This window comes from Acanthopagrus latus, chromosome 11 (genome assembly GCF_904848185.1).
Source record: "Acanthopagrus latus isolate v.2019 chromosome 11, fAcaLat1.1, whole genome shotgun sequence".
Taxonomy (NCBI): domain Eukaryota; kingdom Metazoa; phylum Chordata; class Actinopteri; order Spariformes; family Sparidae; genus Acanthopagrus; species Acanthopagrus latus.
Window position 1 is genome coordinate 1,657,826 of NC_051049.1, and position 22,038 is coordinate 1,679,863.

Here is a 22,038-nt window from a genome sequence, read left to right on the forward strand (position 1 = left end):
TTGCTAGGATACCGACGAGGACGAGCATTTAGGCCCCCCCCCCCCCCGCGGGGAATCAAGGAGGCAAGTTTGGCCTCGGCAGCGGCGGAAGGCGACGAGTAAGACCGACAAACCCACAGAGGTTCAGGACTGATGGCAGACGCTCAAACAGGAAATCAAGCCGGTGAGGTTCTTCACGGACCGAACCTTCATCCAACTGTTGGATTAGAACTGTCTGTGCTTCTGTACCCGGTTTTTTTTTTTTTTCTTTTTTAAAGGGATAAAACTTTGGGTTTTAGCTCACAGGAGTTTAAATTAAGTTAGTAAGTTTGTAAATTGAGAAATCCCGAAACTAAGTCCCTTGTTTGGGTCAATCTATAAAACAAAACTGGATCTTTTTAATTCTCTTGGCCGGGAAACAAAAATAAAAAGAATAATGAGAACTAGAACAATGTTGTCACTATCTTTCCCAGATAAAATCCACACTGACTCATTGAGGACTCAGAGGTCGCACCAGTCCATCTACCTGCTGAAAGCGGAATGGGCCGCACTTCACATAATCATCCAGCCACTGTTCCTCCATCTCTGCCAGCTCCACCTGCAGCTCCTGCTGGGGACACGGGGTCACGATCTCCGGTACCGTCTGATGGGGGAACAGCCCAAAGTCCACTGTCCCTCCACAGGGCGACCTCAGAGGGACCGGCAGCGACAGGCCTTGCTCCAGTTTGGCTTTGACCAGAACTGGGAGCTTGCTGCCCCTGCGAGGCTTCACGGGCCGGTACTCCCAGCCCCTCAGGAGGCTCAGCATCGTGTCCAGCCCAGAGAACGAGCTGTCACTCGGGGGTTTGTCCCACGGAGTGTCCCTCCTCACTGGAGCCTCCTCTGGTTCTGCTTCTTCTCTCTCTTTGTGGTTCGCTGGAGGGCAGCTGACGTCCACGGCCGTGTCCAGAGACTCTACAGACGATGCCGGGCTGGGGCTCGTCTGGCCACACAGGGTCTTATCAGTGTCCAACTCAGATGAGCTGGACTCAAAGGAGACGACTGTAGTGTCAGAACCTCCGGAGGCCTTGTTGGAGTCCTCGGGCCCCAGAGTGGTTGCTGAGTAGCGGGTAGACGGGCCGCAGGATGTGCTCCTGCGCCCAACCCTGCGAGGCACCTTACACACCGCCTCGTAGTCCGAATCAGCAACACGGAGAGCTGCGCAACCTCGGCACCGCCTCGGCTTCTGGGCCGAGAGAGGGTCTGCTGCCGGGCACTGCAGGAGGTGGTGGTGGTGTTGGTGGGTGTGCTGGTCCAGGGCGGGGTCCTCCTTGTCAGCCCAGGATTCGTACACAGAGTAGGTCAGATCATCCTGGATCATGTCTGAGTATCTGACATCCTGCAGGGCCGACAGATCCACCACAGGAGAGTCCTCAGACGCCGGCTCAGGTTCAACAGGCCCGGGCGGAACCGCGGTCCCGTCCTCGGCGTTGTTCTTCCGGTACAGTCCTCCGATACACTGCCTCAGCCGGTCCTTCTCCAGCAGCAGCTTGTGGAGGCGCTCCAGAGACAGCGCCTCCACGCGGGCGATGACCGTGTCGAAGCGGTACATGCGGTCCAGCATGAAGGTGCACTTGGAGCAGGCGAACTCCCCTCGGCCGTCCCGGGTCAGCTCGTGGCCCAGAGCGTGGGACAGCAGCACCTGCAGGTTGACTTTGGCTGCTGGGTGGAAAATCCATCGGCGCTGGTTTCCGCAGAGCTCGCGGGCGCAGATCCTGCACGCCTCCTTCATCTTCACCACGTCGAGCATGTCGGACACGACGGGCGTGAGTTTCTCTGGATCGATCGGTGAAGTCAGGACAGAACTGCCGGGTCAGGTGCAGAACTTATTCCTGGACTCTCAGAAAAACTTCGATCCAAAACTGAAAAACTTTGTTGGGAAGTTGGGATAAATATAAATCACATGAAAGAGATTTTGTCCCTGTTGGGCCTCCGTCCTCTGAGCTCCAGTGTCAAGATCCGACCCGCTGACATCAGAACTTGACGTCTTGTCTCTGAAGAAGACAGTGTGAGACGATCAAAAGCTCCTGAACTCCTGAATCTAATTATTCAGATTTTTTGGAGCTTAAATCAAACTGAATTCAACTGATTTCTGAGTAACTGCGTAATATTTTAAACTTAAGATTCATTAATCCTCTTTTCTGATTTAAGATGAGCTCGAACAGGACCGGACCGGCCGTTACCGGATGTTGGAGATCAGATCAGGAAGCTCATCAGCATCCTTCAAGTGTTTTTCTTTCCTGACTCAGACACAAATCTCGTCGGATCCCGCAGACATGACAACGTGACCAGCTGCTGTGACTCGGGCGGGGTTTCACTTCCTCGGCTGGTGAACTGCAGAACATGTGCCGTCTGATCGAGTCCGGTTCTGTTCCCGTGTGTTCCTCAGTGAGTCGATCCTCCCGCTGCCGTGTTCTGTTCTCGGTGTAAATCAGTGACGTCTCCTCATGACAGCATCTCCCCGCTGCAGCAGCTGATCCGACACGAACACGGAACAAAACCCGACCCGCTTCGTCTTCATCGACGGTTCGGATGTTCGGAGATTGACCCGAGGAGACGGTCCGAGTCCAGAGAGGAGGAGGAGGGCGGTCCGGCTGCTCCTCACCGGCCTCAGCAGCGGAGGATGGAGGGAGAAGCTGTCAGAGCTGCAGCGGCGGAGAGAACCGCAGCACCGGGCGGAGAGGACGGAGCACACAGATCCATGAGCGTGAGAGGAGGTCTCACTCCGCAGCTTTAACTAGACCCGCCTGCAGAGGGCAGCTTGACCAATCAGCAGCACCTTAATATTATGAATATATTAATAATAATAATAATAATAATCTGATGATCCGGTCCTTCATTTTTTTACTTAACACAAGTTACTATTTTTTGTAGTGCAAGTTTTTATTTATTTTTTTATTTGATCTTCAATCAAGCAAAACAATAAATTGATCATGACCTAGTTACCGATGTTTTCCACACGTTTCCACAACAGGAATATGCACAGTGGATATATTCTGGATACATCAGAGTCAAATGTTTTCACCAGTTAATCTTTTCTGGTATTTTACTTTTAAATACTCAAAAGTGGCTAATTAAATATAGCACACATTCATTTACATTCATTCTAAAACAGAAATGTGAATTATTTTTTTCATGTTGCTTTTTAAAATGGGAATATTTCTATTTCAATCGCTCTACAAAATAAAATAAAAAAGCCATTTACTTCATATTTTTAGGACTAAGATGTAAACAAAACTGACTGTAGGCACAAACAGAATATAGGTACACGTCATAATACAGAAATGAAGCAAACTGGACAGTTTGGTGTAATTAAGACTCAGGTAAGAAAACCCTGTATATCAAAATTCCAGATATTTTAATATACATCACAGATATTAAATGAAATCTGTGATGTAACTATAGAAGAAATACTTTTATGCATTTTAAAATGTTGTCTGATATTTTATGTTTAAATATGCAAAAGTAGCTATTCAATAAAATATACTATATCACTGTTTGTTGTCTGTATGTGTTTTGATAATAAAGTTTTAAAACAGGTTGTTTTCTGTGTCCACCTCTTGCTTCAGGTTTTTCGGTCCCCCATATCTGTGTAGGAGTGAGACCTCCTCCAGCAGCCTGGACTGAACCATTATACAGGAGGGGGGGGGGACTGTCCCCCTTTAACAAACATGATTTCTCCCTTTCCTTAAGTAATTATGATGATATGAATGAAAAGTTTCTCTAAAGAAAAAAACATTAAATACATTTTAACAGCTTTTATTTCGTTTATAAAGTTTTTCAGTGGTTTTCAACTGATAGAGATAAAATAAGTATATATAATAAATATGTAGCCGGGCCTGTTTTAATGTTCTTGTTAGTTTAATCAGCCGGTCAGATTTGTGGGATAAATGCAAAAAAATACTCATTTTTCATACTGAGATTACAGTTTTTATGTTTGGTTTGTTACATTTTTGACATTTTTTTTCTACATTTCATTTTTATCTTAATTCAGTGGTTTTGAGAAATATGAATTAAAATGTTTCGCTTGTGGTGATTTTTTTTCTTACAGGATGAAACATTATGCAGCAACAATAAATAAAATATCATTGTTGGATACTTTTATCTTTTTATCTGCTTCATTAAACATTCTGCATTCAATCTCCAGAAGCTGAGGTCAAACAGATGATTAACATCTTTTTTCCCTCTGGATCATTAATAACAAAACTTCTTGTGACGACTTATTTACTTTTAAATATCACGTGTTCCATTTTTCACAACGCTCCGTCGAGTTGGTACAACCCTGAGAGAACCGGCCGAGTGTTTTCCATCAGGTTCATTAAATTCTCTAAATAGTCGGCGTGGAATGAGTTCTTGCCTTTCCCAGTGGCGCCCGGTCCTGCTCCGGCCTCCACATGCTTGTCTGTGAAAGAGAGGTGGGTGGTGGAGGAGGAGGTGGTGGGAGGAAGAGGAGGAGGAGGGAGGAGGAGGAGGGAGGAAGAGGAGGAGGAGGAGGAGGAGGGAGGAAGGAGGAGGGAGGAGGAGGAGGAGGGAGGAAGAGGAGGAGGAGGACGGAGGAAGAGGAGGAGGAGGAGGAGGAGGGAGGAAGAGGAGGAGGAGGAAGAGGAGGAGGAGGAGGAGGAGGGAGGAGGAGGAGGAGGAGGAGGAGGAGGAGGAGGAAGGAGGAGGAGGAGGGAGGAAGGAGGAGGGAGGAGGAGGAGGAGGGAGGAAGAGGAGGAGGAGGAGGAGGAGGGAGGAAGAGGAGGAGGAGGAAGAGGAGGAGGAGGAGGAGGAGGAGGGAGGAAGAGGAGGAGGAGGAGGAGGAGGAGGAGGAGGAGGAGGAGGAGACTCTCTGAAACTCGTTCAGTGAGTCACATGATGTTTCAATCAAACAGATTATGTAAAAGCTGATCCTCAGGATCTTCACTTGCTGTGTCTTCTTCCAACAGAACCACAGATAAACTGGACCTGATACAGAACCACAGATAAACTGGTCCTCATACAGAACCACAGATAAACTGGACCTGATACAGAACCACAGATAAACTGGTCCTCATCCATCTTTCCTGCAGCAGCTTGCTGATACAACTGTTGTCACGTGTGATTTGATTTGTTTGCCTCAGTGTGTGTGGACCACCGCTGGACCCTCTGACTCCCCCTCTGACTCCCTCTGACTCCCCCTGACTCCCTCTGACTCCCCTCTGAGTCCCTCTGACTCCCTCTCTGACTCCCTCTGACTCCCTCTGACTCCCCTCTGAGTCCCTCTGACTCCCTCTGACTCCCTCTCTGACTCCCCCTGACTCCCCGCTGACGCCCCCTGACTCCCCCTCTGACTCCCCCTGCCTCTGTCCACATTTGTCACCCTGACAGCCTCAGGAGACACCACACCAAAACACTGATCTGCCCGAACGAGGCTTGCAATCAAAAATCAATTAATCCTAATCAGAGACGAGAGCCAAACGGCGCTGACAGACTTCAGCCGCTGTTTATTTTTGCTCAGAGTGGCAGAAATACTAGCGTGTGACAGCTCGGGATTAACGTCCCTGCAGACAGAGGAGGTGTCTCTGCTGATTTCCTCCTCTCGGAACGTCTCGCTTGTTGCTGCGCCAAATGAAACCACAGATTCCTTCATGAAGCCAGTCAGTGTTTGAGCATCAGACAGCAGACAGCAGCCTGATTATAATCAAAAATGGCGTCAGGGAAAGAGTAAGTAAAAGAGCAGGACTGAAGTGAAGGTGTGAGCCGACTCACCTGAAGAAGGACTCATCACAGAGCAGAAATACTCTATTACAAGTAACACACATATAAATGTTAACTTAACTACAAGAACAAAAGTATGAGCAGGAAAATGTACTCAAAGTACCAAAAAACTCACAAGTTTCTATTTCATGATTTTGTTCATCACTTTTCCTGCAGCAGGAAACTTTTGTCTTCTCAGTGATCAATAAAGTTTGATCTTAATCTGTAAAATCATTATTTATTTGTTGCTTACATTTTATATCGATAAATGACCCTATTTTTTTAAGAGAAGTTGATTTTTGTCTCTCCTTCACTTCACTTGTGTCGGCTGCTCATCTCTTTACATCGATATTTGACGAGTTGAGATGCAAAAATCTACTTTTCTTACAAAAACAAGCTTTAAAGTAACTAAAGTAAGTGGTAACTAAGGTTGTAGTGGAGTAAGAAGAGTATAACATTTACTAAAGTTGTACAGTACATGTATTTAGTTACTTTGCACCGCTGGATGTTTGTTTTTTCAGATTTAAATGGTGCATATTCACATTTAATGTGTTTAATCCGACTACAACACATTCAATCTGTGCTCAGGTTACATTCTGGTTTATAAAAACTATAAACACACTGCAGAAGATGCACAGAAAGAAGATATTAAGAAATAGTTAATTATGAGTCCTGCATTTGATATTTTACTGAACATGATTAACGTGTACAAATAAAATATACTCAAAGTGAAGCAAACTTGAAAACCTTCTTTTTTAAATTTTAGGGATTTTATCCTGCGTAAAAGTTTGTCGAAGAAAGTAGAGTTCAAGCAGAGGGAGAGAAACAAGTAAAGGCTGTTTATAGATAAAATAAATAAAGAAGAAAAGAAAGTGTTGGAGGAATTTTAAGGAGGTAGAAGAAGTGACGGTGTGATAGAAGTGATAAGTGATAACCGCTGCTGATATTTCCTTGTGATATGTGTGGATGAAAGGTGAAGATCGAGCAGTGACGTCTACATGCAGAGCGGCTGAGACGCCACCAGGTGGAGCTTCCTCTCCGTCAGACAGCAGCCTGAGAGTCGTGAAGCATCTTCACACACAATCACGTCTCATTCACACACAGCGTCACAGATGTTTCTCTCACCTGCATCTGTTCCTGGACCCGCCGCTCGCCGTCGCTCTGTGGAGGAAGAAGACATCGTCAGTCTCACGGGACTGAAGCTGAAATTAACAAGTAGGACGAATGTGATACTCAGCTGATAAAAACACAGCCATCACTCTCAAACCCTCCTCTCCCTCTGATCAAATATCATCCTGGCTTCTGTTTATGTGATGTGTCGTGTGGCTGAAACACTAAAATATCAGCAGCTGTATCAGGTAACGAGTACAGTTTTTATTAGAGCCAAAAATAAATGGACAGTAAGCGTGTCGGTGTTTTCATTACATCCTCTCTAATGTAAGAACAGCCATACAGGGACGTCCTCATCGGCTTTAACATGCACGTGTTTTCCATCTTCACGCTGGTGTGAAGCTCGTCTGCCTCAGCCAAAGATCCACTGACCCACATGTGGATATAAAAACAGTTTGATATGAACGTCAGTCAGCCTGTCTGGGGTTTGAGCCAGAGCACAAAGATAGAAGAGTGAGGAGGAGGACGTATTTAGCCTGCGCCTGGCTCACCTGACCGGGTCACAGATTCAAGTGAACGTTTGTTTGGGTTTCATTCTTCAGCAAAATGTTCTGACTTTAAGCTTCAGCTGAATGTGAAACGAGCTGCGTGTATGTACGTGAGTGTACGGGGGTAAAAACATACCTCAGCTTCTTTTCCTTTCTCCTGGAGAGACGAGAAGAGATTGTGAACTTTGACCTCGAGCTCCTCGACCCGGAGACCCAGTGAGTGTTTCTGCTGTGTCAGCTCCTCGATCACCCTGACGGAGAGAGAGAGAGAGAGAGAGAAAGAAAGAAAGAAAGAAAGAAAGAAAGAAGCAGCACAGGTTAAAACCGTCGACGCTGAAGGTCACGGATGCAGCCTGGAGCCACAGCTGCTGTCAGACACAGTATGTAGGTCAGAGTCTTTGTTCCCGGCAGCAGCAGGATCAGTGCCAACAGTGACAGCAGAACACAACTGTATGCATGCAGCTAATTATTAATATAAAGATCAAGTCATCTCAAGTCTCATCTCTGTTAATCAATAAAATGTGTCGTCTATAAATTCTTTAACGTGAGGAAACAGTACAACAGATCAGGGAGGAGCTACGACACGACCATGAAGACTGAGTGGTTACACTCACCTGTCCTTGTCGCTCAGGTTCTGCTGGGTGAGCGCTCCACCTGAGCCTCCGCTCTCCTCCATCCTCTCCACCATCTCTCTCTCCAGAGCCAGGCAGCGCTGAGACTCCGAGTCCGCCAGCGAGGCCATCCGCTCGGCCTCGTCTCGTGCCAGCTCGGCCCTCCTGAACACAGTGATCGAATCAGTGATGCTGCTGATCACCTCGTTAGAGGACGAGCTGAGTCTTACTTTGCTGACTACATGAACCTCTTGATCGTGACTTTACCTCCTGCAGCAGCTGAACTTTGGTCTCCAGGATTTCCTGCATGTGGCAGATCTCCTGCTGCCGATCCTCCAGGCGGCGCTGCAGCTCGGCTTCGCTCTGATTGGACAAGCTCTCTGCTGTTGACCTGTGTGGTGGTAGAGGATGAAGACAAGACGATGATGACCTCAAAATAGATGACTGACAATAAAAACGTGGGCTGATAGTCTTACCGCAAACATCCTCTCTTTGCTGCAGCCAAATAATGAGCCCAGCCTCAAGGCTAATGTTGGCTTTAGCTCAAAGCTTCTGAATATACGCATGTATATATCTGTATGTATAGTTACATACAGTCATAACTATATTCCCACTGAGATTCACAATCTCTTTTACAAGGAAATCCTTTATAATCTTCCTTATGTAGCAAATAATCAAGTTGAAGGTGTCTCTGATCCTCACACACAAGGTGAAGGTGCAAAACTTTTAAAAGCAACATAGATGGTGTAGGTTGGAGGACTAACGTCCTGTCGTTCACATGAAACACAGCAGGCCACACCGCAGACAGGCACACCTCAAAACCCCATCAAACACACTCCTCATGAGTCTACAGGAGTTTTACAGGAGTTTTTTCCTGTCTTGATCTACGTATCTGTCAATCCGGAATGTGCAAAGCTGAACTGAACTAAATTTAGTCAACTGAAACTATGACAGATAAAAATGACTAAATCTAATACAGCTGCAAAAATGAACACTGGTTTTGAACACAAAAAATTTTATTTCAAAATGAAAAGCCTCCTTCAGCCAAAATAAATCTTATTTTGAAACCTTTCATACTAAATCCAGTGTAGGAGGGCTGCAGAGAGCCGAGTCAATAAATAATAAATGAATGCTTTTTAAAACCTGCTGACTTCGCAGGCAGATGGGTTCGTTTCATTGGCTTCTTCTCCTCGCAGACAACAAACACTCATTATTAATTCACGTCCTGGTCACTGAGATCACGGTGTCGTTAGCAGGAGTCCGTCCCAGAGGACTCACAGACTCTGATAACGTCTCCGTCCTCCACTTAAAACTGATTCCTCTCATGTAGTTACACATCAGAGCAGGAAGCAGTTTGAGAACTAGATGATTTTGAGATGATCTGGAAACAAACAGGTGATAACAAAAGCAGGGAAACGTCTGGGAGTGAAGTTGGTCTGTCACTGCTCCACCTCTCAGCAGCTCCACCAGGCCAGAAGGTCACATTTCCTCCTCATATCTATCAGTGCAGCTCTGTTAATAGCTCCAACGATAAACTGAGTCCACAGAGTTTATTTATCAGACGGCAGCACAGAGAGAGGTAACAGCTCAGCACTGACCCAGAACACATCCCACGCTGCTCAAACACTCTCAGCTCCGTTTTGATTCATTCAGCTTTTTCTCACTAGAGTTGTAGAGACGAGCTGATGGTTATACAAACAGCAGCAGGCTGGGTTTCACACTGATCTCTGCATAATAAACTACGATTCAGTTTGAAGCTAACGAGCTGTGCATTAACTAGCTCAGAGCTACGTCACACATACTTCCTTGTTACTCTGACTGGCTGCAGGTCTTTCTAACTGCATCCAGAGCCGGTTGGTCTGCACCTGGTGATGACGTCTCTTGGAAAGTCACTGAACTGAGAGGTACCAGTCCAGTCTGCTTCTGTGAGCTGGTCTGGTAGAAGGAGGTACTTTACAGAACATGTTGTACAGATCTCACCGAAAATACTCAATAAAAACAGCAAAAGTCTGTCAGTGAGGTCTGAAATCTCAGAACATGGACAAATAAAACCAAGGTAACCTGCGTCATCAGTCCCTTTTGTGAGCTGAGTCTTTAATTAAGAGCTTGTTTATGGTGAAACATGATTAGTGAACACATTCTTTGTTTTACACACTCAGTGTCGTCCTGCTGTGAATGAGAGAGTCTGCAGAGGACAGCTGCCTCACAGACAGGTGCTACAGCTCAGATAGTCTCCGACTCAGCAACGCAACAAACCACGAGACACCTCTGCCCTTTACTCCGCCTGCTCCAACCTCTCTCTCCACCCTCCACCCTCCAAAACAAAACCCCTCCACCTCCTCACCAGCTCCGTCCTGCGTCCCAGCACACACAGCCACTTCATCCTCTTCAAAAGCCTTTCAGTGCTCGGCCCATACATGGCATTCCTCAGAGCTTAGTGTGTGTTGTGATAGCTAGGTGAGTCTGCAGGCTGGCGGGCTCGCGTGTGATGAGAGACCGGCGGGTCCCCGAGGGCGCCCGGGGTCTGAAGCACCGAGGGGCTCATGGGAAATAACCACACCAGTGATGAAAAGAGTGTTTTTGTAGTTCTCTGTCTGGTTTCCCTGAAGGCATTTCATCAAATCTGTGCAGCTGAATGTTTGAAACCACTTCTGAATATTTGTCAAGATGTAATATACTACAGCTGAGTGATTTGTTGGACACGTCCAGAGGTTTTCTGATGCAGGCGGGACTCAGATACTCACAGAGCTTTGTCCAGAAGCTGTTGTTTCTCCTCAGCTCATTTTTCAGACTCTCCACTTCAACCTTCAACTCGATGTTCTGGAAGAGATTCATTAAAGAAAACGATAAGAAACCTGCAGTAAATCGCTGTTTAATGATTGTCTCAGTGGGACATTAGCCTGGATACTAACATAATGATTGAGTCCAAAATGTCCCAGAAACATTTAACAGACTCAGCAAGAGGAAAACTATTGTTTACTTTTAGTCTATTTAGTCATGCAAAATAAGCTAATTCATCTATTAGCATTAAAATCATCATTTTTCATATGGAGTTTCTGTATTGCAGAGGGACACAAAATGAGCTTCAGCTGCACGTGCTGACCTGGACTTCAGGGATCTCTACACCACTATAAATAGCTGGTGGGGATATGAGCACCTGCTATATGTGTCTCCTCTGCACCCCACCCCCCCTCCCCCGGTGTAATACCACTCTCCCCCAACCTCCTCCTCCTCCCATCCTCCCCCCTGCACCCAGCAACACCTCCACTTTTAACTTCTGGCTCTGAACGCAGCAACAAACCGGACTGAACTGGACCGACAGCTCCTCACGTGCAGATTTGTGGCTGCAGTGATTTATCTGCCCGCAGCATCAGTGAGGAGTTACAGTTCAGAGCTCCTGCAGTGAGCTTCATGTTCAGCAGCAGGTCCGGTTACTGACATACTGACACACAATGCAGGTGATGGGCTTCTACTGTACGTGCAGCGCCGCTCACATGCAACATGTATACATGTTCCCAGTGTGCGTTCCTGGAAATAAACTGTGCACGCATGCATGCAAACAGCAGGCCTGAGGGCTGCGAGCACAACACAATGTAGGTCATCGGGTCTAGCAGCCGACAGAAAACAGGTCAGACGGATGCTGCAGACATGTGGGTCTCTTCAGATCCACCATGCTGCCCTTCATCCGACCTGACAGCCAACACATTTTATTTTTTGTCCGTGCAGGTTGATGTTTCCTCCTTCAGTAATGAGATGTTGTGTTTCTGTCTGCGAGAACTCAGTGAACACTGTCTGCAGTGAACCCGGTCGAGGATGCAGAGATGTCGGTTCGAGTCAACTGTGAGGGACTCACATCATTCTCATCATAATGTGAATAAACAACTTTTTGACGTTGGGTCCCCTGTGAGCGTCCTCTGGCTGTCCTGGGCCTGAAAACCTCCTGGATCCAGTGTACTTCTGAACAGCACCAACACTCCCCCACTGCTCCACGTCTGGAATGCTAGCTGCTAACTGAGCTAACAAGTTAACAGCAGCTACAGTTAGCAGCATTAACTGGTTACTGTGTGTTTTAACAGGTGGTAAATTCTTGCATATTGCTCCTTCAAAGGAACAGTCCACTGTCTCCTCACCAGAAACACAAGATCACAAATTTACTTTGGAAGGAGGTTATTTACAACCTCACTCAGCTGAGCTTGTGCACCCACGATGTGTCTTAGCAGCTCCAGTGAAGATTTCAGGGTGTAAACAATCTTCTTCAATCAGTTTATGAACCTCTGAGCTTTCAGAGACTGTGATCACAGCAGACGAGCTGTATGGAGCCATTTCATGTTTTTTTTTCTTGTTTTTTCTTTTCAAATCAAGTCTGCTTCAGTTGTCAGCAGAATGCTGCAACTCAGTTTCACTGTGAAGCTCCAGAACTGTTCTGTGGTTTTGATAATGCTCCACTATTAGTCACATCATGTATTTGCTTATTTTGTATGATCATACTAAACCTGTACAATATAAAAAGAACAACATCAGCCTTTGAACTGCAGTATAAAGGGAGCAGAACTGCAGTACTGTACTTGAGTGAATGTACTTAATTACTCTGCAGGGACTGGCAGCTGCTCAGCTTCCTCTCTGAGTCTTCAGTCATCCTCGCAGACAGAAAGTCCTGACTGACAGTTAGTATGAGCTGCTGCAGAGCAGCTGAGACCTGCTGTCAGAACCAGTAAAGTGTCCGGACACAAACCCTGCAGGCTCTGACTGCTCTGCACAGCATGAAAACCTCAGAAGTGCATCAAGTAAGACAGGACACAGAGATTTTTTATCATTTCATTTCATGCTAACCCAGAGTTCACTCACCCTCCTGTGCACGTCATCACTGCTCTCCTCAAACTTCTGCTGGATCTTCTCCTCCAGGGAAGTAGATCTGAGCTTCAGGCTGAAGTTCTCCTTCTTCAGGTCGTTCAGGTGCTGCGAGATAGTGCGGACAACCGCGGAAACCAGAGTTAGACATGATGACAGGTGGGTCTTTTTGCAGGGGCATCGCAGCCCCCCATTTAGAACAACATAATACGTGAAGAGACAGGGCTGATTCTGAGACTGAACAACCAAACTGTCCCGATGATTCTGAACACAGATCGGGTCTCTGCTGTGTACTGCTGTCTCAGAATCCAAACATGAGTGGGACAGGGAGCTCCTCTCCGTTTGGATTTGTTTCAGGAGAGTCTGGGATGGCACACAGGCAGGCAGGAGGGGATTATGGAGGTGGGGAGGGGGATGTTTCCTTTTTTTACCACGAGGAAGTCATGCCAAGAATCTGAGACAGGAGAGAGTGTGTTGATAACAGGCACAAGTGCAGAGCTGCTGTAGGAGCCTCAGTCAGACGTGTGAATGTGAGTTTTACTACAGTTTACTGGCTGTGTAATCAGGATGGTTGACTGGATGATGAGGACCGACTGTCCTCGTCAGAGAAACTACCTTGTTTGTATGTCAGTCTGAAGAATCTCCACTCATCACAACGACAGCAGAAGGATGACGATGTGTGTTTTTCTTTGCTGCATTCCCTCGTGGGAAGAGACTGGTTTGGTTCTGTAAACACAGCTGTTTGCGTCCCGTCTCACACCAACAGCTCGCGACCGAGAGCATAATTTTCCTCCAAACTTAACCGAGTCATTTTAGCTGCCTAAACTTTACCAAACCGTAAAACACAGAGATGACAGATCGAGAGAACAGCTCCACTGAAGTCCCCAGTCTGAAGGGTGTAAGAGAGACGTGAGCGGCACATGATCTATTAATATGAAAAGACAGAGGACAACTGCTGAGCAGCAGAGCTGACGGACAGCTGCTGGAACACCGTGGATATAGACTGAAGGAAAACAGGAAAAGAAGAAGAAGGAGATTCCTAAAAACACTCCTCCTTCACACCAAACCTCTCCACCTTCCTCTGACTTCGACTGAAGATGATCAGGACAGAGCGACACAAGAAATCTGACTGCCTGAAATAAAACATGTTGCTCTCTCGTTCAGCTCCATGATGAGATGAGATTCAATAATCTTGACGGGAATGTTTGTTGCCAGAGATTCCTCCTCATTCCTTTGTCTTACAGTTCATTGTTTCACAGCATTTCAAAGACTGGATTTCGTTATGAGGATGATCCAAAAAAAGCATATTAAAATAAAGTTTTTGGAAAGCTGATAAACAATGTTTTATGATGACCTATGGACGTCTTAAAAAATGTTGCTGTTTTGACATCTTTTCATCTGCAAATGAACAAAACTAAAGGTCAGATGTAAACGAGTTAAGGAAACATAAGATCCTTGATGTCGCCACTACAAACCGTTCACTCAGTGAGGAGCCCGTCCTGATGACAGCAGAGTTATCGTCCCTCCTGCTCCACAGACTATAAAGTCAGATATAAACAATAACCTCCCAAGTTATGATCCTTGTTTGTAAACATGTCCCTGACACAGATCCGTCTCCGACCACCGGGCGGCGCTGCAGCTCGCACCCGAGCTCTCGGAGGTCCTCGGCGTGTCTGCAGCTCTCATAGCGCGGCGGCGATCCCAGGCTATTTAAAGAAGCTGTTCGCCCTGCGGCTGTCACCTGAGGAATGCTGCGCTGATCACACATGCAGGCCCGGCCAACGTGTGCAGGCGCTCAGGTCTGAGATCCACTGGCTGCAGATTACAGCTACACGCAGCATATGGCCTGAATGCAGGAACATATGTATTCACATTCTGTGCACGCATGCACATGAGAGCTGCTCAGATAGAAGAGAAAACACATGCACATAGCTTCATCATGAGGCACTTCTCATTTGTAATAAATGCTGCACCAACACACTGAAAGTCTGAAGACCTTCTGGCTGGATTAAGACCTCAACGGGCCTCCTAATCTCAACAGGGCCCCCGACAGCTAATGTGTGTTTTCTCTTTTTATTATATTCAACACTAATTAGTCTGAGTAACTGATTAAGACCGCCAGGATTATGACTGCAGATGTTTCTCGTTAGCTGCACATCCGTCAGAAGATAGCTGTCAACTTTCCTTCCTTTTTTATTTAAGCGTAAATCGCATTTTTAGTATTTTCTGGAGATCTAAATAGACAAATGATGACGTGAGAACAAACAAAAGAAGTAAAAAGTCAGATTACGATCTTAGTAACAACTGCTAGACTGAAGGCTTCGAGGTAAATACACGTAAAACCAGAGGATTATCTCTGGATGGGTTTTAACATCAGAACAGTGTGAAAAGATTCATCTTTAAAAACAATTTAACATTCTGTTTTTAGTTTGAACTTTCAAACATTTAGAAGTATTTTTCTGAACCCAAAGAACTGTGCTGCTGTAACATACACTTCAGATTATGACCAAGATCAGTTTAAATTTTAATAAGTCAGTTTATAAACTGTCCAGTTTTAAAAAGGGGATTTTGTCCTTTTATTACATATTTTGGCCAACAACAAGAGAAGCTGTCAGAAAACGACTAGAAACTCTCAATTGCAACTTACTTATGATTTATAATCTTTAATGACTTTTACTTATTGACTTATTGTTTAATATTAGTCAGAAATGTCCGAAAATCATGAAAAATACATCCATCAGAATTTCCTGGAACTCGAGAACCTTCAAACGTCTTGTTCAGTCCAACCAACAGATTCAAACCAGATTTAGAAAATACAAGAACAGGAGACTGAGAAGCTGTTTGATAAATTGTTTTCACTGGATTATATTTTGTACTCAGGTTTGATCAGATTATCAGGACTCATCTAACGTATTGATTCTGCCTCAGCACTGCACCAACACTGACATGACCTGTGCACTTGTAGATAAACTGTGCAGCTTTTAAATACACAGTGTGTTAAAACAATGTGGATAAATATGCGACCTCGACTGCAGCGTTCGCCGTCCACATACTTTTGGCCGAGTCGACTTCTAACCTCCAGAACACTTACAGAGTCTTCAGGGACCGCCTGAGGGAGCAGCACTGGCCAACTACCGAACACATTAGCGAGGGCTATTTGTCAATAAGCAATAATCGAGCGGAGAGAATGAAGCAGGAATATATTGCTGATGACAACATTTTATAACCGTCTCAATCTGACGGAGTTAGAAAACACAGAAACCACAACAATCCTCCCAGAAATCAAACCAGATGAGATTTCTGGGTTGTCATCTGCTGTGGGATTCGTGCTGTAAGAGCCGATCGGTGATTGGACCGGACACACACACACACACACACACACACACACAACTGATCATTTGTTTGGCCTCTACAATCGAGGGGAGTTAGTCACAAGTGCGCTGAAGACTGAAAACCAATCTGGAGTCGAGGAGTTGGAGCGGAGAGACGCTGACCGCAGCAGCTCATCCAGAGGTCACGCAGAGAAGGCGGCTGAATTTATTACAACACGGCGTGCCCGTGAAATGAAATCATCCTAATTCTGCAGGACTTTTCCAGCATCAGAGCATAATCCAATACTACAGAAGGAAAAAAAAAAAGAGGCGCATGAGAACATTTTTCCAGGCTCACGATGCTCAAACTTTCTACCCCACCGCGGGCTGTTATTTGGGAACAAACTCGAAGCCCGTTATTAGAATCAGAAGGGATTAAGACCTGAAAATATGTGGGTGCAGGGGACGATCCACGTCAGATGTTTTCGCCTCTCTCCCTCCGTTCCCGTCGCACTGACAGCTGTTTTGTTGCCATGGCAGCACGGCAGGAGGCGGCCATAACAGTTAGCCAAGAAAAGCTCCTCCCACCGCTACATGTTCGTGCTGAGGAGAAGTTTAAAAACCACCTCTGCAGGAACAGCAGCGTAATTGGGAGTTTGCATGTGAGTATGTACGTGTGTGTGTGTGTGTGTGTGTGTGTGTGTGTGTGTGTGTGTGTGTGTGTGTGTGTGTTTTGGGATTGGCAGAGCGCTGGGAGTTTTCCCCCTTTACCGGTAACAGAAGCTCCTTGATGCCAGCTAGCTCGACATTTTCCAGCCTCCCCTCTCCCGCGGTGCCAAACCTCTAATGCAGTTCTGCAGGGGAACGTCTGATTGTGTTTATTGTGCTGCCACGGTCCTCGGTAGACACGGTGGTTAAAAATTATCATTTGTAAACCTAATTAAAGCGTCAAGAGAGCCACTAAAAATATCCCCCGGAGGTAATTAAAGTCCTGGACAGAGAGGACGGCGACACACTGAGTGGATGCTGCAGCGAAGTTTTATACATTAAACGTCAAGTCAGGTCAGTTTACTTTACTGTCAGCACAGTAATTCAGAAACTTGGAAAGTACCTGTACTCTGAATTATTTAACGAGGGTGAGATGTGTTGCTGCCATCGTGACAAATCTTGTGCTCAGTGAACTTTAGCTCTAAGGAACATAATAATCCACCGCACACCATCCGTTATTATTCTCACCGTAATGATACAATATGTAGGATTTGCATGTTGTTGAATTGCGTTAAAACATTCCCTCGTCCGTCACGTCAGGTGGATTTCCATCAGCAGCGGCAACTGTTTAAAGTTACGTTCACCACCAGCGAAGTGAGTTTGACTGCAGGACGGTTTGTGTACTTTACTGTGCGTTAGCGAGATAAGACAGCGAGCAACGTTAGCATCGAGTGTGTGTCTCTGACTGGACTCTGGTTCTCCATCTTCTCTCTGTGGCGTTACGTATAACACCGGACAGCGGAGGTCGCCTCCATCACTGCTGCAGTCAGGTTGATCAACAGGAGTGAAGATAAATCCACTTTTTAATCCCAGAAGGTAAGTAACGATCTCTGAGCTCATCTCCTGTCAGTTAACAGCTCCGGATCAGAGCAGAATCTGATGAGACTCCAGGTGTTTATTCCTCCAGAAGGTCTGGATCTGGACCAGACTCTCTCCTCCAAAACTGTGAGCATCTCAACACCTGATGACCAAGTTAAAGTTTCACACCGGACTCTTTGATATTAGACTGAGTCGTCAGATAAAAGGAGCGTTGTAAACTTCACCACAGCTCAGATCGGTTTCTTTAATACTTTTGAAAGAAGGTTTAATGAGTCAGACAGCTGGCTACTGCAGACTGCAGAGGTCACACCGCTGTTATTAGTAAGTATGGCACACAGACTGCGAGCCGTATTAATTCTGACCACACACACTGGATCCATATAATTTGGGTTCAGTGCAAATGTTCATAATAAAATTACGCTCGATGCCAAAGTCCCCGCTGCAGATTATGTTTCACTTCACCCCTTAAAAATATCTTAACGAGGGGGAGGAGGCCACGTGCTGCTGTTCTCACTCTGTTAACAAAAACTGAGCTGAAAGCATCAAGAAACTTTTAACAAGTGTGTAAAAAACCCAATTTATTTTGTTTTTTCTTTCTGAGATGGAACTAGATTTATTTCCATTTCTGTTTTCCAGTGAATAGTCGTTCCTGCTCGCACCACGCGGCCTCGTAACGATGTACAAAACAGTCGGGCCGACGTTCAGAGAAAAACACGGCCCCCAGATTTATTTATTAGGGAAAATTTATCAAGCAGAAAATTTAAAAGGCTGGCTGCTGAACCCGACCGAAATACATAGTGATGTAATGAAGTACAGAACCAGTCTGGAGTGTCAGCAGAAGAAGCACGGAGACTGAATATCATAAAATGTTTAATGCAAAGTTATCTGGCATAAAAGAACAAAGTGAAGCTCTGAATCCAAATCAATCAGTGACATCACCCTGCTGAGGTAAAATGTATGGCTTTCCAGTGTGCATTAATGAATATCACCCTGAAAAGTGGCAACTTGGGGTTCATCGTCTTGCTCAAGGACACTACAACATGCAGCTAGGAGGAGCCGGGGATTCAAGCCAGCGACCTTCCTATTACTACTCTACCTCCTGAGCTACAGCACCCATTTAAACAAAGTAACACAGTATAAATTGTGTTCAGTTTTAGTCATGAAAATAAAGAGAGTTTGTTTATTTAGGCAGAAGAAAATTCAGCCAATAGAAGATCTTTCTACAGACTGCTCCTTTAACATCTCTACAGTATGTGTGATATCACAACCAGATTACCCGTTTGTGAGCTGACTGTCGTGTTACGAGGAGAAGTTTGTGGTGACAGAACCAGATATTTGCTGTAATCCAACTCTGTCGAAGCCCCGAGATCACAAACTGATCTGAGGAGACGATATTCACAGCCTGGACGTGCAGCCGACTTCAGACGGGCTGCGGCTGTTTTACATTCAGTCACAAAATGTTTTGTCTTTCCATCAGCATGTGGGTGAAGAGACGGTGACTGAACTTTCACTTTTGAGTGAACTGTTCCTTTAAGTCTACTGGTAATGTTATGATGAAGCAAGTCTGAAGAAAGAAATCAGTCAAGAATCAAGTTGAAACTTCTCACTGACAATAAGTCTGATGGGAACAAAGTAAAGACAGCAGATCTCTGTGTCACGCAGACAGAAGACGGTTCTGTAGATTTGATCCTCTCACTTTCTCTCACTCTTTGGTTTTAATGAAATCACTCCCAGATGTGGCGGCAGCAGCTGTGCATGTGTGAGGGTTGGTGTGTTTTGTGCGGGAGGTGGCAGCGGAGGGCAGATCGGTGCAGAGTCTTTCGCTCCGTGCCAGCCTCCCATCAGGGATTGTTGGGATGGAGCTGCACCGATGGAGTCGAAGGTTTCACTCTTTTCCAGCGAGGAAAAGATCAGACAAAATAAACAAAAAAACACCCGACTGTGTGACGCGTTAGCTTCCAACGAATCGACACGTTGAGTTCAGCAGCATCTACACACACTGAGGTTTATTTTCCGACCGTCTGAGGTGGTTTTGTTGGTGTACAAGCGAAGCGTACGTCCCGTAGTGTGCAGAGAAACGACTGAACTAAAAGACGAGGTCACGACGAGGTGTGTTGCGTGCAGTCTGCGGCCGTCACGCTGCTGAGCAGACTCCTGGCTGATCTCTGTGTTTAGCTGCAGCGCCTCTCTGCGTTTCCATGACTATTTACTGTGAACGCCATTGTTTTGCTTTAATGATGCCAAGAGCACAAGAGGCATGAAGCAAAACAGGATCTGAAGCTCTTTAACAGCAGAGCGCAGGAACACGCTGACTCCAGACGCTCTCAGACCGACTGTGGCTGCAGATTATTCACCTCTTCTCTGCAGCACAGACGACGAGCCAACTCAACTTTATAACACAGGATCAAACGCGCTGCTCATTTGTATGAAACCGAAGCCTGCCGGCAAATCATCTCGGCTGACACGCAGTTCTGAATGAAATCACATTAAAGGCTGTTTGGGAGGAAGCAGCGGACATAAATAACAAGAAAACCTTGTTAGAGTTCCTCGAGGCTGCGGCAGAAATCACAGAGAGGCTTTGAGATCCGCGTACACTCGAGTCTTCATCACCGCCAAATGTTTCTGTTCTCGCCATGTGACCCGAGGAAGCCAGAACACTTCCAACAACTTCCTGTACTGCTGAACCTGATTGTACCTGCTGGTCCTCTGCTGTTCAGTTCTCCCTTTCTGTTCCCCCGTTCTTTACTTTTCCACTTCATTCCTCCACCAGTCGCCATCATCGCCCATCCGTCCTCATCCCTGTTACTGATACCGAGCGTGATCACATCCGTCCCACAGTGTCTGCTTCACTACAAAACATCTTTAAACCTTTGGCTGTGAACTGTTGTGACATTGTTCTTGCAATCATTGTGTTTATTCACAGGCTTCCACACTGTTGGGAAACGTTTTGACTCCAGTGATCGTTTGGTTCTTTCTTTATAAACACCTTTGAATTCATCGCTCTGACATTCTTCTTGGTTTTGGATCATGACTTTGCCCTAAGAAATGTAAATATCTACTCATCTCCTACAAATCTTTTTTCTTTGGTATCTTTTCAATCCTTCAGTATCAAAGTTACTGTATTTTTTATTACTGCATCTGTCTAACACTACACTCAGGGAGATGCTTCGCTGTTTCATTGTTTTGCAGAGTGACAATAAAGATTCAGTCTTCAAAAATCAGTAGTGACTAACGTGTCCATCCACCGACGTCATCTCAGAAGCTAGAAGCAGTTAAAGCTTCTACAAGAATCACAACAACATGCGGATTTAAGAGTTTTAAGTTTGACAACAAAGCTCACATGTGCATCAATCTTATCCACGCTCACTGTTTGTATTCCCAAGACAATTCTGTTCTTATTCCGCCTCAAAAGCTTTAAAAAACGGTGATATGGCAGAAGTTGGGAGCTGGGTTCACTGTTATTTTCAAGCGATCACCGTCACCTTTGTGAACTTCTCAGTTTTCAGAAGTCATTACTCCATCGCCGACTCTGAAATCAAGAATCAAACAGAAATAAGAAAAGTAATAAAAAGGACGCGGCGGTGGTTTGGACGTGTTCGGCCTGCAGAGGAAACCACAGTTTTCTATTCTGGACTCGAACAGTCACGGGCTGAAAGGTTGCAGCTACCAGAGTGTGTGTGGAGTGAAAGTCTATTTCAGATTGAACCACAGCTGATGTCATGAAGTTTGTAGCAGCAGGGAGTCGTAAATACAGATTCTGATTCAGGGCAGGCCGGGTCATCCATCCTGCCTGACTGAAAGGCCTCCTGGGCAAATCGACGAGCCCCCGTCCATCACTACACAGAACCAGTTTTACATCACGCAGAGCAGCTTCACTGTTATACGCTCTCTGTCAGGTGGAACACAAGCTGGACAGGTTCAGTTTTACTGGACTTTAAAAGGCTGGAGCTGTCTCCAGGTCTGGATCAGGATCAGATGTCCCGGAGCCACTTCCCCCCCTCCTGACCCGGCCTGTCTGAGATACCTGACCAGCGGAAGTGAGGCGGGCTGTGACGGATGGCCCAGAGCCTGGAGCTCGGGTTGATGATGCAGCGTGATACTCCCAGAGAGGGAGGGAGGAGAGAGGAGGAGAGAGGAGGAGAGAGGGGGGGAGAGGAGGAGAGAGGAGAGAGAGGGGGAGAGAGGAGGAGAGAGGAGGAGAGAGGGGAGAGAGGAGGAAGAGGGAGAGAGGAGGAGAGAGGGGAGAGAGAGAGAGGAGAGAGGAGGAGAGAGGAGAGAGAGGAGAGA

At 46.0% G+C, this 22,038-nt stretch overlaps 1 protein-coding gene and 1 pseudogene across 5 annotated transcripts in view; both read right to left on the reverse strand.

Moving 5' to 3' along the window:
• LOC119028609 (phosphodiesterase 4D interacting protein) overlaps positions 1 to 8,161 on the reverse strand; it is a 39,707-nt gene extending 31,546 nt beyond the window's left edge. For 3 of the 5 annotated variants that reach the window (XM_037114799.1, XM_037114798.1, XM_037114797.1), the window contains exon 1: positions 506 to 3,874. In XM_037114799.1, coding sequence (XP_036970694.1) covers positions 506 to 1,768 — 1,263 coding nt within the window. In that variant the 5' untranslated portion in view covers positions 1,769 to 3,874. Of the gene's footprint in view, positions 1 to 505; positions 3,877 to 6,861; positions 6,898 to 7,530; positions 7,646 to 8,008 lie in introns of those variants that run through there. The other 2 variants (XM_037114800.1, XM_037114796.1) reach the window with 2 other exon arrangements.
• Positions 8,162 to 8,212: 51 nt separating this feature from the next.
• Positions 8,213 to 22,038, reverse strand: part of LOC119028681 — a 41,014-nt pseudogene continuing 27,188 nt past the window's right edge.